Here is a 20,470-nt window from a genome sequence, read left to right as displayed (position 1 = left end):
CATTCCCACTGAACCCCACATACTCATCTATCGCCTTCTATATCCTACCACAGAACCCCAAGTCTGCTAATAACCCCTTTACACAGTAACTTCATTGCAGTGTTAATGTAAACCTACTTGTGACAATAAAGATTATTATTAAAGGAAAATCTAGCCTCCATGCTGGGTGCTGAACCAGACCTATTTCTAACACCAAATCTACCAGATATGGAGCATGGTCTGAGATGACTATTGCGAAGTACTCCGTTATCCTCACCTCAGGCAGAAGAGACAGTCCCATCATAAAAAAACATTTCTTGAATATACTTTATGTACTGGGGAGGAAAATGAAAGTTTCTTACCCCCAGGATGCATAAACCGCTACATATCCGGCCCCCTTCCCCATAAACGGCAACAGCATCTTTGCTAACTTGGAGGGGGTCAATGACTTCGGCTTAGACTGACCTAGTTTCAGATTCAAGCCACAATTCAAGTCTCCCTGGTAACCGTCAGCATTCTACCTTCTTATCACCTCCAACCCAGAAAGCTGCCAACTACCTCCCATCAAACAATGCTCTTTCCTTACCATCACCCCTCCCTTCACTAAGCACACCACCTACGCTCATCGAAACCTGTCCCAACAGGTTGCAGCACCCCTCCCACCACCCACCTCACGCCTGGTCACTAGCTAAGCTCTAACTCCTAGTGCCGTAGCCCCCCACCAAGGCCCACACCTAAAGAACAAAGAAAAGAGACAGAATCTCCCACCCCCTAACTTCTTTGGCCTTCCCCAACAAGATATATACTCCAATGCAGAACAATAATTAAGGACCCCACGCACCCCGGACATACTCTCTTCCACCTTCTTCCGCCAGGAAAAATATACCAAAGTTGAGGTCATGTAATAACCGACTCAAGAACAGCTTCTTCCCTACTGCCATCAGACTTTTGAATGGACCTACCTTGTATTAAGTTAACCCTTGCTCTACACCTTGCTATAACATTATATTCTGAAGTCTCTCCTTCCTTCCCTATGTACAGTATGCATTGTTTGTACAGCATGCAAGAAACAATACTTTTCACTGTATACCAATACATGTGACAATAATAAACCAAATCAAAAATAAAAAAAAAATTCAATCCCAGATAACCAAACATATATACAAAATTATTAAAATATCCCCAAACAGTCCCGCCCCATCAACACTCATTAACGTCCCATTCAAATCCATTCAATTTAGTCCAAGTCCTTGTTATGGACGAAAGCCTCTGCCTCCTCCGCTGTCTCGACAAAGTGATCCTTTGAATTGTGCATGACTCAATCTCGCTGGGTACACCACACCAAAACATGCACTGCACTTGTACAAAGCCAACTTCGCCTTATTGAGGCTACACGTTTCCTGGCAAGGAGACATTCCCCGACATCCTGATATATCTGAATGCTACTACCTCACATCCCAGTTTTATTTGGCCCATTTCAGGACCTGGTCCTTCGTCCAGTAACTGGAAAAACACACTATCGCCACCCTAGTGGCTCATTCTCCCATGACTTCAACTGGGATATTTGGTGGCCCCTATCCAGCTTAGGAGAGGATATCTGTTCCTCTTCTTCTCTCCCCCATCACCCCTCCCCCCAGGGCCCTCCCTCAACAGTTCAACTTCCAGTGAGGTTATTTAATAATAATCTTCATTAGTGTCACAAGCAGGCTTACATTAACACTGCAATGAAGTTACTGTGAAAATCCCCTAGTCACCACACTCCGCGCCTGTTCGGTTACACTGAGGGCGAATTCAGAATGTCCAATTCAGCTAACAGCACGTCTTTCGGGACTTGTGGGTGGAAACCGGAGCACCCGGAGGAAACCCCCACAGACATGGGGAGAACGTGCAAACTCCCTACAGACAGTGACTCAAACAGGGACTCTAACCCGGGTCCCTGGTGCTGTGAAGCAACAATGCGAACCACTATGCCACCTGGCTGCCCTATTTGGTCACTGCGTTGCGACAAGGTTTCGTCCACTCCATTCAGCACCTCTCCACACTCCTGCACCACTTGTGAAGCCTTTCCCAAACTCTGTTATGGGGCCCAGCACGTCCTTCAGAGACCTTTTGAAGGTCTGCAATATCTTCCTCCCTTGCCTCTCAAAGTGCTTGCCGAATTGTGTCTCAAACTTGATTGCCATTACCTCCGTTAGCGTATCTACTGTGATGGGCGCAGCCCCACCCGACGAGGCCACTTCCGCCATCTTTGCTCCCAATGAGCTTCAAACCTTCTCCGTCTCTGATAAAGGGCTACCACTTGTACCCTTCTTTCCAACATTATTTTTCATGACTTTCGACATCTTCTCATAAAGTACTGTTAATTTGTCAACTAAAATAAAAAATAAACAAGACTCTGGCGGGAGCTATTATGTGCGACCTCCGCCTGCTTACCTCCACTGGATGTCTCAGTTCATGTGAATTTATAAATGACACATTTTATAAGGTGCCTTGGAGAAGGTTGTTAGAAAAAAAAATAGACATGGTACAAAATAAACCCCAATGGCATGAATGGAAAGTAGACAGAAGACCAAAGATTCAGCCAAATGAGTATTATATGGACTGTAAAAGGTGATGAATCCGCTTTTGTTTTCTATAGGATTCGGACTTGGGTACATTGTATGAAGCTTGGAATTCGCCATTGGTAGAAACGTTGGTAGTCTGGCAAAAGGCATTGACAGATTCTCAAAACTTTAAGTGTGAGGTGATGTTTTTTGGGAGGGAAAACAAGATCTGGAATTATAGACTTTAATATAGGGTGACTTGGTTTTCCGGGAACAGTACCTGGATGAGGTACTGTGGCCCGGGCAAGTAATATTTCTAGATGAGTGTCAGTTCATAAAAACATGTCCCCAAATGGAAACCTTGATTATTAAAGGATGAGCAGTTCAAATCAGGAGTCGTGTCCCAGAGTTGCCCTGCAGTTGATCATTAGAGTGTGTGGGGCTGTGTGGCGGGGGAGCTTCGGATTGGTGAGAGGGATGTTGAATCGCTGTTTTCAACCAGTAGTCTGAGTGGACCTTAATTTAGGAAGAGATTGTGCTGTTTGGCTGATCTCTGCATGCTGTGCTGACTACTGCCATGTCGGGTGCACCTTCACTGAGAAATTCAATTGAAGAACAGCCATGGAGCCAAAATATCGGAGTCACAGGGCCCACAGTGTAATACTTCCAGGAGGCGCAGAGTGAAAGGCTACACTAAACAAATATCTTCGGACAGGACTATCGGGAACTGCCAGTTCAGGTCTGGGAGCTACATTTGAAGGTCCTGCTATCGAACCCTAACTCATCTCACCACAGGAACTCGTATTCTATGAAGCCATGGGGAGATCAATCAGCGATCTGCCATGATCCTCGTGAGGGTAACCACATCCCTCCCCCCTCAAATCCGAATTCTCCCCCTCATTCGCGGCAATTGCATCATTTGGCACAAGACCATGGGTCGGCGGCAAGTGGAGCCGGATCAGGGGGCATGAAGTGGATTGGGCATCGTCACTTCCTTGTTGAGTGCCAAAGGGTCACAGACTAGGCTCATCTCTGGTGCTGAGGCGGTGGCAGCGGGTGCACGGTTGCCATCCCATTATGCTGTGGGTACAGAAACTCCCCCCCCCCCCCCCCCCCCCCCCCCCCCCACCCCACTCCCAGCCTGAGAATGCTACTATCCATTCCCCCTTGGAGTTCTTGGGTCCTTTGTCAGCTCATTCCAAGGATGGTGATAATTCTGTAGCCCTTTTGAGGTCCAGGGTGGGTTCTGCCAGCAATTTTTGTATCGCATTGTTATTGATTCCGCACATTAGTCGGTAGCAGAGTATCTTGATCAGTGATGGGCCAAATCTGCAGTATTCGGTCAGCTTCCTTGAGTTAACCAGTAATTCTGTCACTGGAACCTCTCAGCCGTGTTGAATTGGGAACGCTGGAAAATTACTGACTGCTTTGGGTTGTAATGATTTTTTTACTAGATCCACAAGCTTGTTGAACATTTTGTGTTGGGGGCTAATTCTTAACAATGCTGAATGTCAGGGCCGTGCATGTTGTCAAAAGGATTAATTTATGTATGTCATCCCTTTCTATGGCATTGTAGAAGTAGCGCATGGGTTTGGCGTACTGGATCTAGTCCTCCCAAGTCCACATCATAAGGCTCGAGTTTCCCAAACGAGGCTTCTCCGGGTTTTTCTTTTTGTTTTGATTCTTACAAGATTTGTCATTAGGGAGTTTTGGAAAGGCTGCTCAGATCCTCGTCGCCAATGTAATCATTCCAGGAGGTGCGGACTGAAAGGCCAAGCTGGTGTTTAAAATAAACCTGCTACCATGGCACACAAAAGAAACATCCCAGCCCATGCCCTACTTACGAGCCCGAGCTGGGCGAGCTTCTGCCGGCTCACCATGGGAACTCTCACTATACGAGCCCCAGTGGGAGATAAATCAGCGATTCCCTGTGGTCCTCGTGAGGGTTATCACATTCCGGTAAATCAGAGCAGTGAATGGTGGCTGGAAATGGGCTGTATTAATGTCCTTAGAACCAGATCAGAGTGTGCTTCTCCCCTTGGAAGGTGAGTGTGTTGGACTGTTAGCTTCCACAGTTGGTTATCGAAGTGTGGTCTTTCTAACTTAGTAAAAAGACATTGAAGGATGAACAGAGACACCTAGAGGTTCAAGTTCATAATTTCTTGAGTATGTATAGATGAAGCCAAAAACAAGGTCAATTGGATTTTTGATGTTATAACTGGGATCATAGAGGTAACAGTAATGAGTTAATGATGAATTCATACAAAATGTTCATCAGGTTACAGTTCAGGTCCTGTTTACCTGCACTTTTACAGAAAGGAGAGGGCTAGAATACAAGATCAGGGATGTACTTCTGAGGCTATATAAGGCGCTGGTCAGACCCCATTTGGAGTAGTGTGTGCAGTTTTGGGCCCCGTAACTAAGGAAGGATGTGCTGGCCCTGGAAAGGGTCCAAGGGATGTTCATAAGAATGATCCCTGGAATGAAGAGCTTGTCGTATGAGGAACGGTTGAGGACTCTGGGTCTGTACTCGTTGGAGTTTAGAAGGATGAGTGGGGATTTTATTGAAACTCGGAGGATATTGCGTGGCCTGGATAGAGTGGACATGGAGAGAATGTTTCCACTCGTAGGAAAAACTAGAAGCAGAGGACACAATCTCAGGCTAAAGGGACGATCCTTTAAAACAGAGATAAGGAGGAATTTCTTCAGTGAATTGTGGAACTCTTTGCCGCAGAAGGCTGTGGAGGCCAAGTCACTGAGTGTCTTTAAGACAAAGATAGATAGGTTATGATAATAATGGGATCAGGGGTTATAGGGAGAAGGCAGGAGAACGGGGATGAGAAAAATATCAGCCATGGTTGAATGATGGAGCAGACTCGATGGGCCGAGTGGCCTAATGTTGCTCCTATGTCTTATGGTCTTATGAATATGAAACTCTTGGAACCTGTACAGTTTAGGTTCTGCAGGATGATGCCCAAGATAGAAAAATATAGTTATGAGCATGAAGTTGAGATACTTGAACTATTTGCATGGGAGCAGAGAAGACTAAATGGAGATTTTAAAATTTATGAAAGGGAATAGAGTAAATTAGGCTTGCATGGTTCCTCTGGTTACAGGATCCATGAAAAGAAATTATTAATTTAAAATTATAACGTTTGAAGAGAGTAGTTCGGAGAAATTTATTTTCAGACTCTTGTCTGTGCAAAAATGCTTTGCCACAGGGAGTGGTTGGGTCAGAGACTATTTATTACATCTCTTAATGATAAAATTAGATAAATATTTAAAGCTTATGAAAATGTAAGGCTTTGGGGAAGCAGCAACGCAATGGAATTCATTTTGGATTGTTTTGGCGAAGAGCTACCACTGACATGATCATGGTTATTTTGGTTTCTTTATCACAACACGCCTATCTAATATATTTGTCTTTTTTAAAAATTCAGAGTACCCAATTATTTTTTTCCAATTAAGGGGCAATTTAGCGTGGCCAAGCCACCTAACCTGCACATCTTTGGGTTGTGGGGTGAAACCCAAGCAGACGTGGGGAGGACTCCACACGGACAGTGACCTGGGGCCGGGATCGAACCCGGGTCCTCGGCTCCATAGGCAGCAGTGCTAACCACTGCACCACCGTGCCTCCCTCTAATATAATATTTTCTGCAGTTGAGCTTCAGAGGCTAATGTGGTCCAGTCAGTGTTTTGATAGTTTGTGTCGCTACAATGCCGGGATGTCTTTATTTTATCCTAATGTACTCTTAATAGTTATGAATATGTTAATGACATTCCTTGCCATTGGAGAATAGCGGCAGGAGTAGAAATAAGTTGATCACAGTAGACTGGGCTGAACTGCTAATGAGTAAACCTACAGTCAGACTATGGTGTTACGGTCCCCGGACCAGATTCCAATTTAGATTAGGAAAGGAAACCAGACGAGACCCCAACAATTTTTCAATGTGCAAACTGTGAGGAAAGGATATTTTACTCTGAGTGATTCCACTGACAACTTGGGGATCTTTTATGTTGAAGAAAACTTAATTATTAACACATAATTTACTCCATTAATATAAAAGGAAAAACAACTTTTCAATTAACAGTTAAACAGTTCTCACAAAAAACAAAGAAAGGTCTTTGAGCTTGCTTCTACTTCTAAAATTTCAATTGAACAAAATCCAAGAACAACACAATTCAAATTCCATTATATTAATACAGTTAACACTCAGTGGTTTACAGAGTATTCCAAAGTCCTTAGGAGAGAATCTTTCCAAAGCCAGTAAATGCACCTTCTTTCTTCAGAATCCAGTAGAATGAAAAAATGAAACTAAAAACATCAGACACAGGGCAGTGCTGAAAACTAAAAAACAGACCCAGCACCCCCATGTGTGACCCCAACAGCCTCCCTAGCTGTTAACCCCTTCAATTCAGCTTTAGCAGACATCTAATCTGTGATGGGCGATCAATAACCACTGAAACGAATGAGTTGTCCGAATTGAAGGCTTTAATCTACAAGATGTTCCCCAGCAGCTCGAGTACAGAAAGAAGGTTGGCTGCTGGGAAACACGGGTTCTTATACCCTGCCTCATTGGGCGGAGCTACCTTGCGTCTTATCCAATGAGAAAGCAACACTTGGGCCAATGAGCAGCGAGCCTTCTCCACCAATGGTAGCTCACACTCCCAGGAACCGTAGTACCTCTAGTCATACTACCACAATCTGGATACCTTATCCTAATTTATTTTAATAACATTACTGCAACAGACACACAATACAATATGTATAAACATTTCATATATTCATCGCCGCGAGAAGTGTTTAGAGAAATCGGTTCTGGGACCTCTGCTCTTTGTGGTTTTTATAAATGACTTGGATGAGGAAGTAGAAGGGTGGGTTAGTATGTTTGCCAATGACGTGAAGGTTATTGGAGTTGTAGATAAGTGTCGAGGGCTGTTGCAGGTTTCAACAGGACATTGGCAGGATGCAGAGCTGGGCTGAGAAATGGCAGATGGACTTCAACCTAGATAAATGTGAAGTGATTCATTTTGGAAGGTCGAATTTGAATGCTGAATACAAGGTTAAAGGCAGGATTCTTGGAAGTGTGGAGGAGCAGAGATATCTTGGGGTCCACGTACATAGATTCCTCAAAGTTGCCACCCAGGTTGATCGGGTTGTTAAGAAGGCATATAGACATATTGTGTTGGCTTTCATTAACAGGGGGATTGAGTTTAAGAGCCACGAGGTTTTGCTACAGCTTTATAAAACTCTGGTTTGACCACATTTGGAATATTGTGTCAAGTTCTGGTCGCCTCATTATAGGAAGGATGTGGATGCTTTGGAGAGGGTGCAGAGGAGATTTACCAGAATGCTGTCTGGTCTGGAGGGCATGTTGTTTACCTTGGGAGATGGGTGGTGGCATTTAGCACCTCTACAGGTATAATGAGTTTCGATGGCTCTGCCTTTGTCCCTTGGACCAGCTGGGAAGACGGGCGGTCTGCTGCTCCCCGGTTTTATTGGTTGTAATGTGTCCTTATAATGGGAGGTATGAGATTCCACAAGGATTTGGGTTGAGCTTTTGTCCTGTAACTGATGTTGTAAATTTGCAGAAATTGTAGCCAGTTTAAGAATCATGTAGTCTATAGAAGTCATCTTTTGGTTCAGCAAGGTCCACTTTTAAAGAAGCAAAATGTTAAGGTTTGATATAAACAGTTTATGATCTCTCATGTTTATATGAGAGAAGTGGACACTTTTATGGCCCGTCGAGGCAAAGCCACAGTGATGGTCCGCCTGTGAAGACAAAGGACTTTGAAACCTCCAGTAAATTTATTAATGGATTTAACATTAGCCACCTCCAGAATCCAGACCGGGAATGTACTTCCTTTATCTGAACAAAGGGGAAAAAATGGGAGCTATATCACATGACCCCCCCAAGCTGCTAGAACCTGCATAATTGCCGTGTAAAACTAAAGGAGGCAGTCAGCCATCCTCCATCAGCCAAATAGCAGCACACCCAGAGGTCTGTCAAGGTTTACATTGCCCGATGTCTGAACTTCTGTACCGTGCCTACTGCAAGACTAATTCATCTCTTTGTGTTTTTTCCATTGTGGCAGAGCTAGCATTATTGGAAAAGTGGATTGCCCTGCATCAGCTTCAGCCTGCTAGCCTCTCTGACCGGATTCACCGACAGGACTTTTGATTCTGAATTTGTGTGAAACAACAATTTTTATTTTGCCTACTGTAGTCTTTGCCCTCTCTCTCTTTTCCTTATCCCGTTTTTATTGTATGAACACAGAGAGGGAGGACGTTGTGAATCCTCTTCCTGTGTTTTGTGTGTGTATAAAATGAACCAATCCTCTAATTTTTACCATAACCCAAGTTTGCTGTGGGATTATTAATAGAGGACTGGATCAGTCCAAAACTGAAGAGTTGGCAAAAATATGCCACCATTCATAAAGGGGAAAATTCAAAATTCAAAATAAAAGGTTTCTGCTAACAGTTGGGTGGTGAGAGGAGAAATCAGGTTTTTTTCACAGCACCAGGGACCTGGGTTTGATTCCTGGTTTGGGTCTGCATGTTCTCCCCATGTCTGCTTGGGCTTCCTCCAGGCGCTCCGGTTTCCTCCCTCAAGTCCTGAAAGATGTACTTATTCGGTAATTTGGACATTCTGAATTCTCCCTCAGTGTACCTGAACAGACACCGTAGTGTGGCGATTAGGGACTTTTCACAGTAGTTTCATTTCAGTGTTAATGTAAGCCTACTTGTGACACTAATAAAGATTATTATGTGTAAACCTGGAATTTAACTCTTGCTGAGTTGGGTCATTTCCCAACTCCACAAACCCAACCAGAACAAAAGTGCTCTGGAAGGTTGAATTTTCATTCGGGACGCCTGACTTGTCCCAAAGCTGGTTGGGAACCATGGGTACCCAACTTCTACCAGGTCTACTCTCTGCATGTCATGTTTGCACCCCTGGGTCACCAAAGTTATACATTAAGGGAGGCAATTGCTGATTTATATGGAGAGCTGCCTCCGTAAAAAGCACATGTGGAAATCCCAACCCGAGCCCATTCCTGCGCAGTCAGAAATGTTGGATGCTGTGTTTAGGAATAGGATCTCTCCATCTTTGTGAAAATCCAGGCCATAATTGAGGCTGACACTTCACAGAATTTACAGTGCAGAAGGACGCCATTTGATCCATCGAGTCTGCACCGGCCCTTGGAAAGAGCACCCCACTTTAGCCCATGCCTCCACCCTATTCCTGTAACCCAGTAACCCCACCCAACCTTTAGGACACTAAGTGCAATTTAGCATGGGCAATCATCCTAACCTGCACATCTTTGGACTGTCGGAGCACCCGGAGGAAACCCACGCAGACACAGGGAGAACGTACAGACTCCGCACAGACAGTGACCCAAGCCGGGAATCGAACCTGGGACCCTAGAGCTGTGAAGCAACTGTGCTAACCACTGTGCTACCGTGCTGCCCTTAATTGCAGAATTGAGGGAAAGCTACTTTTTTGAAGGTGCTGTCTTTTCCAAAGTGTAAGTGAATTAGAATCACAGAACAGAATCATAGAATTCCAATTGCCATTTGTCTTGTCGTGCCTGGGCCAGCTCTTTAAAAGAACTCTCCAATTCTACTGGTGTCCTGGCCAGGAATTCTACTCTCGAGAATGAGCTGCGATAGAGAAATTTGAGAGTTCATGTCTCATCAACCGTTAAAGGTAGCAGGACATACTGAGAGGGTAGTTAGTTGTCAGCAAAGCATATGAGCTTCATAAATAGAAGTACAGTATTGAATACAAAAGTATGGCAATTATGCCAAATCATTACAAAGCTCATTATAAAGTTGCAGCTATATAATTGCATTTTAAATTCTGGCCACAGCATTTTACGACAGATGTCCTTGCAAGGTTGTGAAGATTTACCACAATGGTGTAGCAGGATGAAGATTTTAAGTTACACTATTAGTTGTAGAAGCTGGAGCTGTTCTCCTTGGAGCAAAGGAGACTAAGGGGAGATTTGATAAAGGTGTACAAGATTATGACGGTACGTGGAAAAAAAAAGCTGTTCCCATTAGCTGATGGTACTAGGATTGGGTGACACAGTTTTGGAAAGAGATGCAGGGGGGTGTGAGGAAGAACATTTTTATGCAGCGCGTGGTAATGACCTGAAAATAGCTGCCTACAAAGGTGGTGGAAACTGGGACAATCGGTGATTTCAAAAGGAAATTGGAATGGCATTTGATGGAAATATATTGCAGTGCTATGGTGAACTGAGTGAGGGAATGGGATTGACTGGATTGATTTGGCATGGATCCCATAGGTCAAAATGCCTCCATCTGTGCTGTGATGACTATGAGTTTATATGCAATGAATGTGTGGACATGAACAAAGAACATATAGAACATCCAGTGCAGAAGGAGGCCATTCGGCCCATCAAGTCTGCACCGACCCACATTAAGCTCTCACTTCCACCCTATCCCTGTAACCCAATAATCCCTCCTAACCTTTCTGGATTGGATTGGATTTGTTTATTGTCACGTGTACCGAAGTACAGTGAAAAGTATTTTTCTGCGAGCAGCTCAACAGATCATTAAGTACATGGGAAGAAAAGGGAATAAAAGAAAATACATAATAGGGCAACACAAGATATACAATGTAGGTACATAAGCACTGGCATCGGATGAAACATACAGGGTATAGTGTCAATGTGGTCAGTCCATAAGAGGGTCATTTAGGAGTCTGGTGACTGTGGGGAAGAAGCTGTTTTTGAGTCTGTTCCTGCGTGTCCTCAGGCATCTGTATCTCCTGCCTGATGGGAGAAGTTGGAAGAGTGAGTCAACCGGGTGGGAGGGATCTTTGATTGTGCTGCCCGCTTTCCCCAGGCAGCGGGATGTGTAGATGGAGTCAATGGATGGGAGGCAGGTTCGTGTGATGGACTGGGCAGTGTTCACGACTCTCTGAAGTTTCTTGCGGTCCTGGACCGAGCAGTTGCCATACCAGGCTGTGATGCAGCCCGATAGGATGCTTTCTGTGGTCCATCTGTAAAAGTTGGTACGGGTTAATGTGGACATGCCGAATTTCCTTAGTTTCCTGAGGAAGTATAGGCGCTGTTGTGCTTTCCTGGTGGTAGCGTCGACGTGGGTGGACCAGGACAGATATTTGGAGATGTGCACCCCTAGGAATTTGAAACTGCTAACCATCTCTACCTCGGCCCCATTGATGCTGACAGGGGTGTGTACAGTACTTTGCTTCCTGAAGTCGATGACCAACTCTTTAGTTTTGCTGGCATTGAGGGAGAGATTGTTGTCGCTGCACCACTCCACTAGGTTCTCTGTCTCCCTCCTGTATTCTGACTCGTCGTTATTCGAGATCCGGCCCACTATGGTCGTATTGTCAGCAAACTTGTAGATGGAGTTGGAACCACATTTTGCCACGCAGTCGTGTGTGTACAGGGAGTAGAGTAGGGGGCTAAGTACGCAGCCTTGCGGGGCCCCGGTATTGAGGACTATTGTGGAGGAGGTGTTGTTGTTCATTTTTACTGATTGTGGTCTGTTGGTTAGAAAATCGAGGATCCAGTTGCAGAGTGGAGTGCCAAGTCCTATGTTTTGGAGCTTTGATATGAGCTTGGCTGGGATTATGGTGTTGAAGGCGGAGCTGTAGTCAATAAATAGGAGTCTGATGTAGGAGTCATTGTTTTCGAGATGCTCTAGGGATGAGTGCAGGGCCAGGGAAATGGCGTCTGATGTGGACCGGTTGAACATTAAGGGCAATTTAGCATGGCCAATCCACCTAACCTGCACGTCTTTGGACTGTGGGAGGAAACCGGAGCACCCGGAGGATACCCACGCAGACACTGGGATAACGTGCAGACTCCGCACAGACAGTGACCCAGCGGGGAATCGAACCTTGGACTCTGGAGCTGTGAATCCACAGTGCTATCCAATTGTGCTGCCCACTTTTAGAACGACTTTGACAAAGTTCCAAACAAAAGGCTAGCTGCTGGAGGACATTCTGGTGCTCTGTATTCCTTGTTTCTCCAAGATATGAAAAATAATGCTGTCCATATGCTTTAAAGTGTGCTACGCTTCGCAGTAACTTTGTTTAGGGTATTTTCAGTTGAGTAAGACGTCACCCAGTTCAGTGTGGCTGAATTTAGTCAGAATGTTGTGCAATCTCATTAAAGAAATATATAATTTATCGGCTATTTAACATTCGATGTTCTAATTTGTTCTGTGGTTTTAGATATTAGATCCTGCTACTGCACCATTTATTATTTTTCTGCAGAACATAATATGTTTACAATGTCGATTGTATTCTTGCCCTGTTACAAAGATAATAGTTGTTTCCACATTTGCCGTTATACAAATCTGCACTACACAAAATGTTTTCTCTATGCTTCCTATGTGTAGATATTAGTTATCTGGGAGAGACTGTTTTCTCCTTGTGAAAACACAATGGTGACTGCCTATTTGCAGTAAGGAGCATGACTCATATGCATTTGTGGTTCTGACTCATCAAAGACTTTGTATTTTAGAAACAGCAGCATTGTAATCTAATGAAGGCTGATGAAGTACATTACTGGCCTGTATGTAAGGAACACAATGGGTTCTTCAGCTTAATAATAATTTATTATTTTTGAAAGATAAAAGAGGATCATCATCTAAAGTAGACGATTCTATCATTTTTAGGACCTGGGAACATATTAAAAATCTACATTCCACTGACTTTAAACTTGCACAAATTTCACTTTCATTTGGTAAATAGGACGTGATATCTTCAGGAAGATTTGATGTCAATATTGTCCCAAAATTTTATTTCTTTGGGGTATTAAAATATTTACTAACACATCATGCCAGTTAAGATGCGTTCATGTGGGGATTATTGATTTACAAAATTTAGCAAAGATGTTTTTTAATGACTACCTGTCTGCTGTCTATTAGCTGTGTATTTAATGCACCCAACCACATGGCTTTGTATTGCTATTATAAACATCAATCCTGAAAGTGCTCAAATTCATGATTGCAATTGATCTGGGACGACTGCACTTTATTTAAATTAGCTATTCCTGTAAACTTAGTATTGGATCAGCTAGAATATGTTGAATATCCGACGGTAATGAGGAATTGGGGTCAGTGGACATCAAAATCTTGCACAGGAAGTACTGAACAACCTTTGAGATTATATTTTCCTCCCTTAATCTGCAAGAGGACAAGGCCATGACGTCTGGTGCATTTCCTTGATACTGCTGGAACCTAGCATTTGAGGTACATGCTAAGGGACACTGTAGAACCCAATCATTTTGTGTAGTATCAATACCTTCGAACTGTAACCGTTTCATTGTCGCCATATATAATAAAATACGTCAGTTCTTGTGCATTTCTTCTGATGTGGTATTTCAACATGGTACTAAGTGGTTTCCTGTTTATCATGCATCTGGGATATTATCTGATAGATTGTTAGTACTGAAAGCGTATGGTGCATTGTCATTTTTCTCATGTGGTTCCTGTATATTTAAACTGAAGTTTTGAGTGCATTCCAAGGCTATGCCCCTGGTAATGTATACTACAACCTTTCAAATCTGATTTTTTTTTTCAAAGCAGTAAAAATAAGGGCAACATTTTAATCCTCTCAAAACCCATTCACCCAACAGTGTTAAAATTAGGCCCTTTTTTGTATCTTTTAATTTTAATGATACTGCACATTTTTATGCTTATTCCAATCCTTTCTTTACAATTGTGTTGTTACTTTCACATTTTTATTTTCCTCCTTTTCATTCCTTATTTAAGCACTGCTTTTCTACTGCTTTTCAATCATCCCTTCTCTTACCCCCTCTCCCTATTTTAGTAATGCTGATTGTATGCAAGATAAATTGTGTAGAAAATGTAAAGTCCCCACTGGGGACTGAGTGGTTCTAGGGCAAATTATAAAGGTCAAGACTTTGGTGTGGCTTATTTGTGGGCAGCACGGTAGCACAAGTGGATAGCACTGTGGCTTCACAGCGCCAGGGTCCCAGGTTCGATTCCCCGCTGGGTCACTGTCTGTGCGGAGTCTGCACATTTTCCCCGTGTCTGCGTGGGTTTTCTCCGGGTGCTCCGGTTTCCTCCCACAGTCCAAAGACGTGCAGGTTAGGTGGATTGGCCATGATAAATTGCCCTTAGTGACCAAAAAAAAGGTTAGAAGTGGTTATTAGGTTACAAGGATAGGGTGGAAGTGAGGGCTTAAGTGGGTCGGTGCAGACTCGATGGACCGAATGGCCTCCTTCTGCACTGTATGCTCTATGTTCTATTTTTAAAATGAAGCAAGTAATTAATTGAATGGGAGCCAGAGAAAAGGGCACTTCATTTACGATTGCTTTGCAATTTTGTCAAACATGAGAAGAGCATCATTTAGGTCGAGGACAAGATTGAGGTACTTGATGGATTTCAAATGTGTTGGGGACACCTTTAACTTTTTAGGTACCTAAACAAAATACGTAATCATTCAATGCATAAGTCCGCAGTACAAGTTTAATTTTAATTTCTGTCTCTCTTTTGGAAGAGAAACAACAGTCTCCCCACAGTCCAATTTTCAGTGTCTTATGTGCACTTTATGTCCTGTGAAAGAGCATTTCACAACTAGTTCTTTCTGCACAAGTACCTGATGCTACCTCAGTCTAATGATCAAATTTCTATGACCAAATTTGCAACATGTATCATGATTAGCGGACAATAGAGCGGTCACATTTGTGGTTTGTGGTTTGAAGAGAAACAATAGTGTGTGGAGTTGATTTAAATTGACATTTATAAAAAAAAACTTATTTTCATGGATGTGGTCATCTTTGCCTGGGCCAGCATTTATTGCCCACCCCTATTGCCCTTGGAATGGTTTGCTAGGCCATTTCAGGGGCATTTTAAAAGGCAAACACATTGCTGTGGGTCTGGAGTCACATGTAGGCCAGACTACAGTGACCTACAGATGGACTTCAGTGAATCAGATGGGTTTTTATGACAATGGTTTCATGGTCACCATTAGACTTTTTAAAAAAAAAACAATTCCAGATTGTTTTTTTTTTATTGAGTTCAAATTTTGCCAGCTTCTCTGGTGGGATTCGAACCTGGGTCCAAAGAGTATGACCGTGGGTTTCTGGATTACTAGTCCAGTGACAATACCACTACATATTCACAGTAACAAGGGTTCTTCCAAACCCTTTGGTTTCCCTAATTTGCTGCTGTGGGGCTTGAATTATTTTCACTTTTCGAATTATCAGCTGTTTGACCAGATTGTTTAATTTAAGTAGTTTTATTTACCTGGTGGAAATTACATTTAATGAAAATTTAGTATTTGGTTAATGGGCATATAATAACAGCTATTGAAGCTGTTTAACAGAACTGCAGTATGACTCCTTTGAGCTCTGTGGTGGAACAAAAGGAACTTCATGAGTGTTTGTTTTCCTTGTTTCAAATGCAGGGAGAAGTGACTGCACATGATGGAATTAACAATGTGCCAGGTTTCTTCTTGAGATTTTGTTGGAGAATGGAGCAGACCTTTCAGCATTTATTTTGATTGTTGCCTTTTTGTTTTTGGAATGGTATACACTTCATAATCATTTACTGTGGTCAAATAATCCAAGGACAGCACAACCAGATTTATTGCTTCTATATTTGTCATTTAAAAAAAAAGCTAGCTGGATAGCAGTTGACTTGTGAACAAGGAAGTCATTTTGGTTGAGATAGAATAATGTTAATATCATGTATCTGAAATATTGTCACGGTTATGTTTGAATAGGGCTTTACATTTAAATGGATAATGCAGGACTTTTCAAAGAAATCTCTTGTGATCCTTTGATCTTAAATGATGGAGTTGGATAATTTTTAAATGTCAAATATGATCTAATTTGTAACGCAACATTAACTCCACTTACATTCCAACTTTGTGATGGGCTGTACTTCAATAACTATCGAAAGATGCATACATTTGAGTGCTCAAGGCCCTCCTATACCACAAACGTCTGAAGTTTTATTCGTGTGTCGAATTTTGAAACTCTCAGAAGATATTGTACTGGTTAACACAAGTGTCAATTCCAGCTGCATAAGAAAACTGTAAATTATGCTTAATAATAACAATAGCTATCAACTGTATTCAACTCCATGCTCGAGCCAGCTAACACAACTTTGTTGTAAGGAATTGGCACCGTTTGATGAAGCACGTGATGTTAAGTGTCATATTTTGGACAGTAACCACAACCCGTTCTATTGCACATTTTCTCAAAAGCTGTGCACTTTTAAAATGATTTTGAAAAGCAAATAGAGTGCCTAACATTTTATTCACAATAATCTTGCATTGTATTACTAGACAGTAATTTGATTCTGTGCATGATTTTTTTGGATTAAATAGTAGTTGTGGATAAAAACAACCAATGGTGCATTTATATAGCAACTTTAATGGAATGAAGCATTTCAAAGTGCTCCACAGGGGTGTTATCAACCAGAATTTAACACTGAGCCGCTGAAGGAAAAGAGTTTTAAAACAGCACCTTAGAAGAGGAGGGGGAGTGGGGGGGAGTGGGGAGTGAAGTGGATTGGGGAGGCATCTCCAGAGTTAATGGCCTTAGCAATTAAAGGCATAGTTACCGGTGATGGATCAATTCAAGGGCGCGATTTAACGGAAAGATTTCGAAGTATGGCAGTGAGCGGGAATAGGCAAGTGTTTCCCGACGGCTGTCACCAATATCTAGCGTTAATTAGGTCACTTCTTGAAAATAAATTTAGAGTACCCAATTAATTTTTTCCAATTAAGGGGCAATTTAGCGTGGCCAATCCTTGCACATCTTTGGGTTGTGGGAGAGAAACCCACACAAACATGGGGAGAATGTGCAAACTCCACATGGACAGTGACCCAGAGCCGGGATCAAACCACTGTGCCACTGTGCTGCCCTTAATTAAGTCACTTAATGATGCCCCATAGGCTGGGAAAGACTGTCCTGTCAACTGATTTTCCAGGATCACACTCGGCAGCTCCCCGTTAACGAGAGGGAGCAGCTCTTAAATCGATCCCGCAGAGCAAACCCCAGACAGCATGCAGCCATGCCACTACGCAGACCAGCTCCACGATTCAGGGATGCCGACCTGTCCAAACTGATGGAGGCGGCAGAGTCCTGATGAGATGCCCTCTTACCCCCAACAGAGTTGGAGGGTCAGCCAACCTTCCAAGTTGTATAGTTGAAACAGTCCACCGCCCCTCCAGTCCTGCAGTACTGACGTCCGATCTCCCGACACCACCCAGTCCTAGGACCGAGCCACAGGGACACAGAGGGCATTAACAAGTGACACACAGTTCCAGACATAAGTCAACAAACATAATATTCCAGCGAAGATATCAACACATTGCAAGAGCAAACCTCTTCTTTTGGAGTCTATGCGCAGAAAAATTGATGTGGTAACTTACAAATTTTTGTTATATAAATAATTGTGCATTTTAATAGATGTTAAACCATCATCTCATTGTTAAGAGAAATAATCTGTGATCTTTTCTTTCTTTCAGAACCATTGTGCCATGGAAAGTCTTTAGACAGTGCCTTCATGAAGTTCATTCTATCAGCTCTGGTTTGGAAGCCATGGCTTTGAAGTCTACAATTGATTTGACGTGTAATGATTACATTTCAATATTTGAATTTGATATTTTCACCAGACTTTTTCAGGTGAGCTAATGACTGATTAAATAATCTGCAAACAAGAATAGTTATTATACACCATTAAGTGCATGTTAAGTTGGCAGGTAAATGGTTGTGTTAATCTGCAGAGCATCTCCATGTGTGTGGCAGGGAGGAAGAGAGATACTGGGGGCATGAGGAGGATGCTGGGTACGAACAAAGAAGGGTTGAGTGCATTAAGTGAAGGGGGAACCTTGTTTTCCTGCAGCGAGGAACATGATGCTGGTAGCTATTAAAGAGGAGTTCAGCATACATGAAACTCTGAGGTAGCGGGGGAAGTGATATGCTCAACAACAAAAAGGTTTGGGAACCCAACGGTTAGAACAATATTTAACTCAACAACTTGGTGTATTCTTTCATTGGGTTCTTCAGAAGTAATTAGCTCTAGAGGAAAGAATTCCGACCATTTGTCTGTACATAAAAGAACATTAGAACTAGGAGTAGGCCATCTAGCCATTCGAGCCTGCTCCGCCATTCAATGAGATCATGGCTGAGCTTTTGTGGACTCAGCTCCACTTTCACGCTTGAACACCATAACCCTTTATTCCTTTATTCTTCAAAAAACTATCTATCTTTATCTTGAACACATTTAATGAAGGAGCCCCAACTGCTTCACTGGGCAGGGAATTCCATAGATTCACAACCCTTTGGGTGAAGAAGTTCTTCCTGGGCTCAGTCCTAAATCTACTTCCCCTTATTTTGAAGCAATGCACCCTAGTTCTGCTTTCACCCGCCAATGGAAACAACCTCCCCACATCTATCTTATCTATTCCCTTCATTATCCCCCCCCCCCTGCATCCTTCTAAATTCCAACGGGTACAGTCCCAGTCTACTCAACCTCTCCTCGTGATCCAACCTCCTCAACCCTGGGATTAACCTAGTGAATTTCTTCTGCACACCCTCCAGTGTCAGTACATCCTTTCTCAGGTAAGGAGACCAATACAATACTCCAGGTGTGGCCTCACTAACACCGTATACAGTTGCAGCATAATCTCCCTTGTCTTAAACCCCATCCCTCTAGCAATGAAGGACAAAACTCCATTCGCCTTCTTAATCACCTGTTCCATCTGTAAACCAACTTTTTGTGACTCATGCACTAGGACACCCAGGTCCTTCTGCACAGAAGCATGTTTTGATGTTTTATCATTTGGATAATCCCTTTTATTGTTATTCCTACCAAAGTGGATAACCTCACATATGAGCCAAAGCTAGGAGGGAAAGCAGATTAAGAAGATTAAAATGAATACATGTGGAGAAGAAAACAGTATGGCCAGTTTCAAAGTTTTAGGGACTTGTCTTGCAATTCGAATTGCCCTTGGAGACCAAGATCTGATCTGATCTAATGCAGTCGGAGTTAATTGTTGTCTTCTTGGGGAAATAGACATTAGAACATAGAACATTACAGCGCAGTACGGGACCTTCGGCCCTCGATGTTGCGCCGACCCGTGAAACCATCTGAAGCCTATCTGACCTACACTATTCCATTTTCATCCATATGTCTATCCAGTGACCACTTAAATGCCCTTATTTGTGCTGTGTCATGCTGGAGAGACCAATGCATAAAATAGAAGTTCTTGCAAGATGAAAGGTTCCCTTGCAACATTAACATAAACAAGCTGATTCAGAGACATAGATTCCTAAGTTGAGGATCTGAAAAATGTACATATCCCACCAAGACCGTGACAAATTGTAGATGGCTATGGTGTGCCCTCGAGCAAATCTGACCACACTATTTTATTTGAGTGGATGTGCTTGAAGTCACAAGGGTTATTTTAGAAATGAGTAAATCGAGTATTACCTTGGAGGGAATCCCACAATCAATTATTTTACACGTAATATTACCTGATGTACTGTCACTGCACCTACAAAATCAATGTTCTGTATGTAAGGAATTGAAGCCCAGCTTCCTCAAGAACTTTAATAGTTAGACTGTTCGAAAATCCTTGTCTGGTTTTCCCAACAAAAATGTATTATGTTGCGCCTGGGCTGCCCTGTGAGAAAGATTGCTGATTCTCCCAATATGCTATGAATGGTTGACGGGGTTGGTGGAAACGTGGTATTAAAATTTCATATTATGCTGTAATGAAAAAATGCTCTTTGAGCTTATTGCACTTAGTTGCCAATATTTTTGGCTGCTCTTTTTTTAAAAACCTCTTTTTATTGATTTTCAAACAGGGAGGGGAGCAAGGAAGCGGAGAACAATACAGTCATAAATACGGCTCCCCTTCCATGAACAGATATACAACACACACAATATACAAAAAGAAAAC

At 42.8% G+C, this 20,470-nt stretch overlaps 1 protein-coding gene across 5 annotated transcripts in view; it reads left to right on the top strand.

The window, feature by feature from the left end:
- The window catches only part of cblb (Cbl proto-oncogene B, E3 ubiquitin protein ligase), a 238,651-nt gene that overhangs the window by 117,157 nt on the left and 101,024 nt on the right, over positions 1 to 20,470 (top strand). For all 5 annotated transcript variants that reach the window (XM_038801840.1, XM_038801836.1, XM_038801837.1 and 2 more), the window contains exon 3: positions 18,032 to 18,188. In XM_038801840.1, coding sequence (XP_038657768.1) covers positions 18,032 to 18,188 — 157 coding nt within the window. The remainder of the gene's footprint in view (positions 1 to 18,031; positions 18,189 to 20,470) is intronic.

Source organism: Scyliorhinus canicula, chromosome 7, assembly GCF_902713615.1.
Source record: "Scyliorhinus canicula chromosome 7, sScyCan1.1, whole genome shotgun sequence".
Lineage (NCBI taxonomy): Eukaryota > Metazoa > Chordata > Chondrichthyes > Carcharhiniformes > Scyliorhinidae > Scyliorhinus > Scyliorhinus canicula.
Note: the sequence above shows the minus strand (reverse complement) of the source record. Positions and strands in the feature narration are given on the sequence as shown.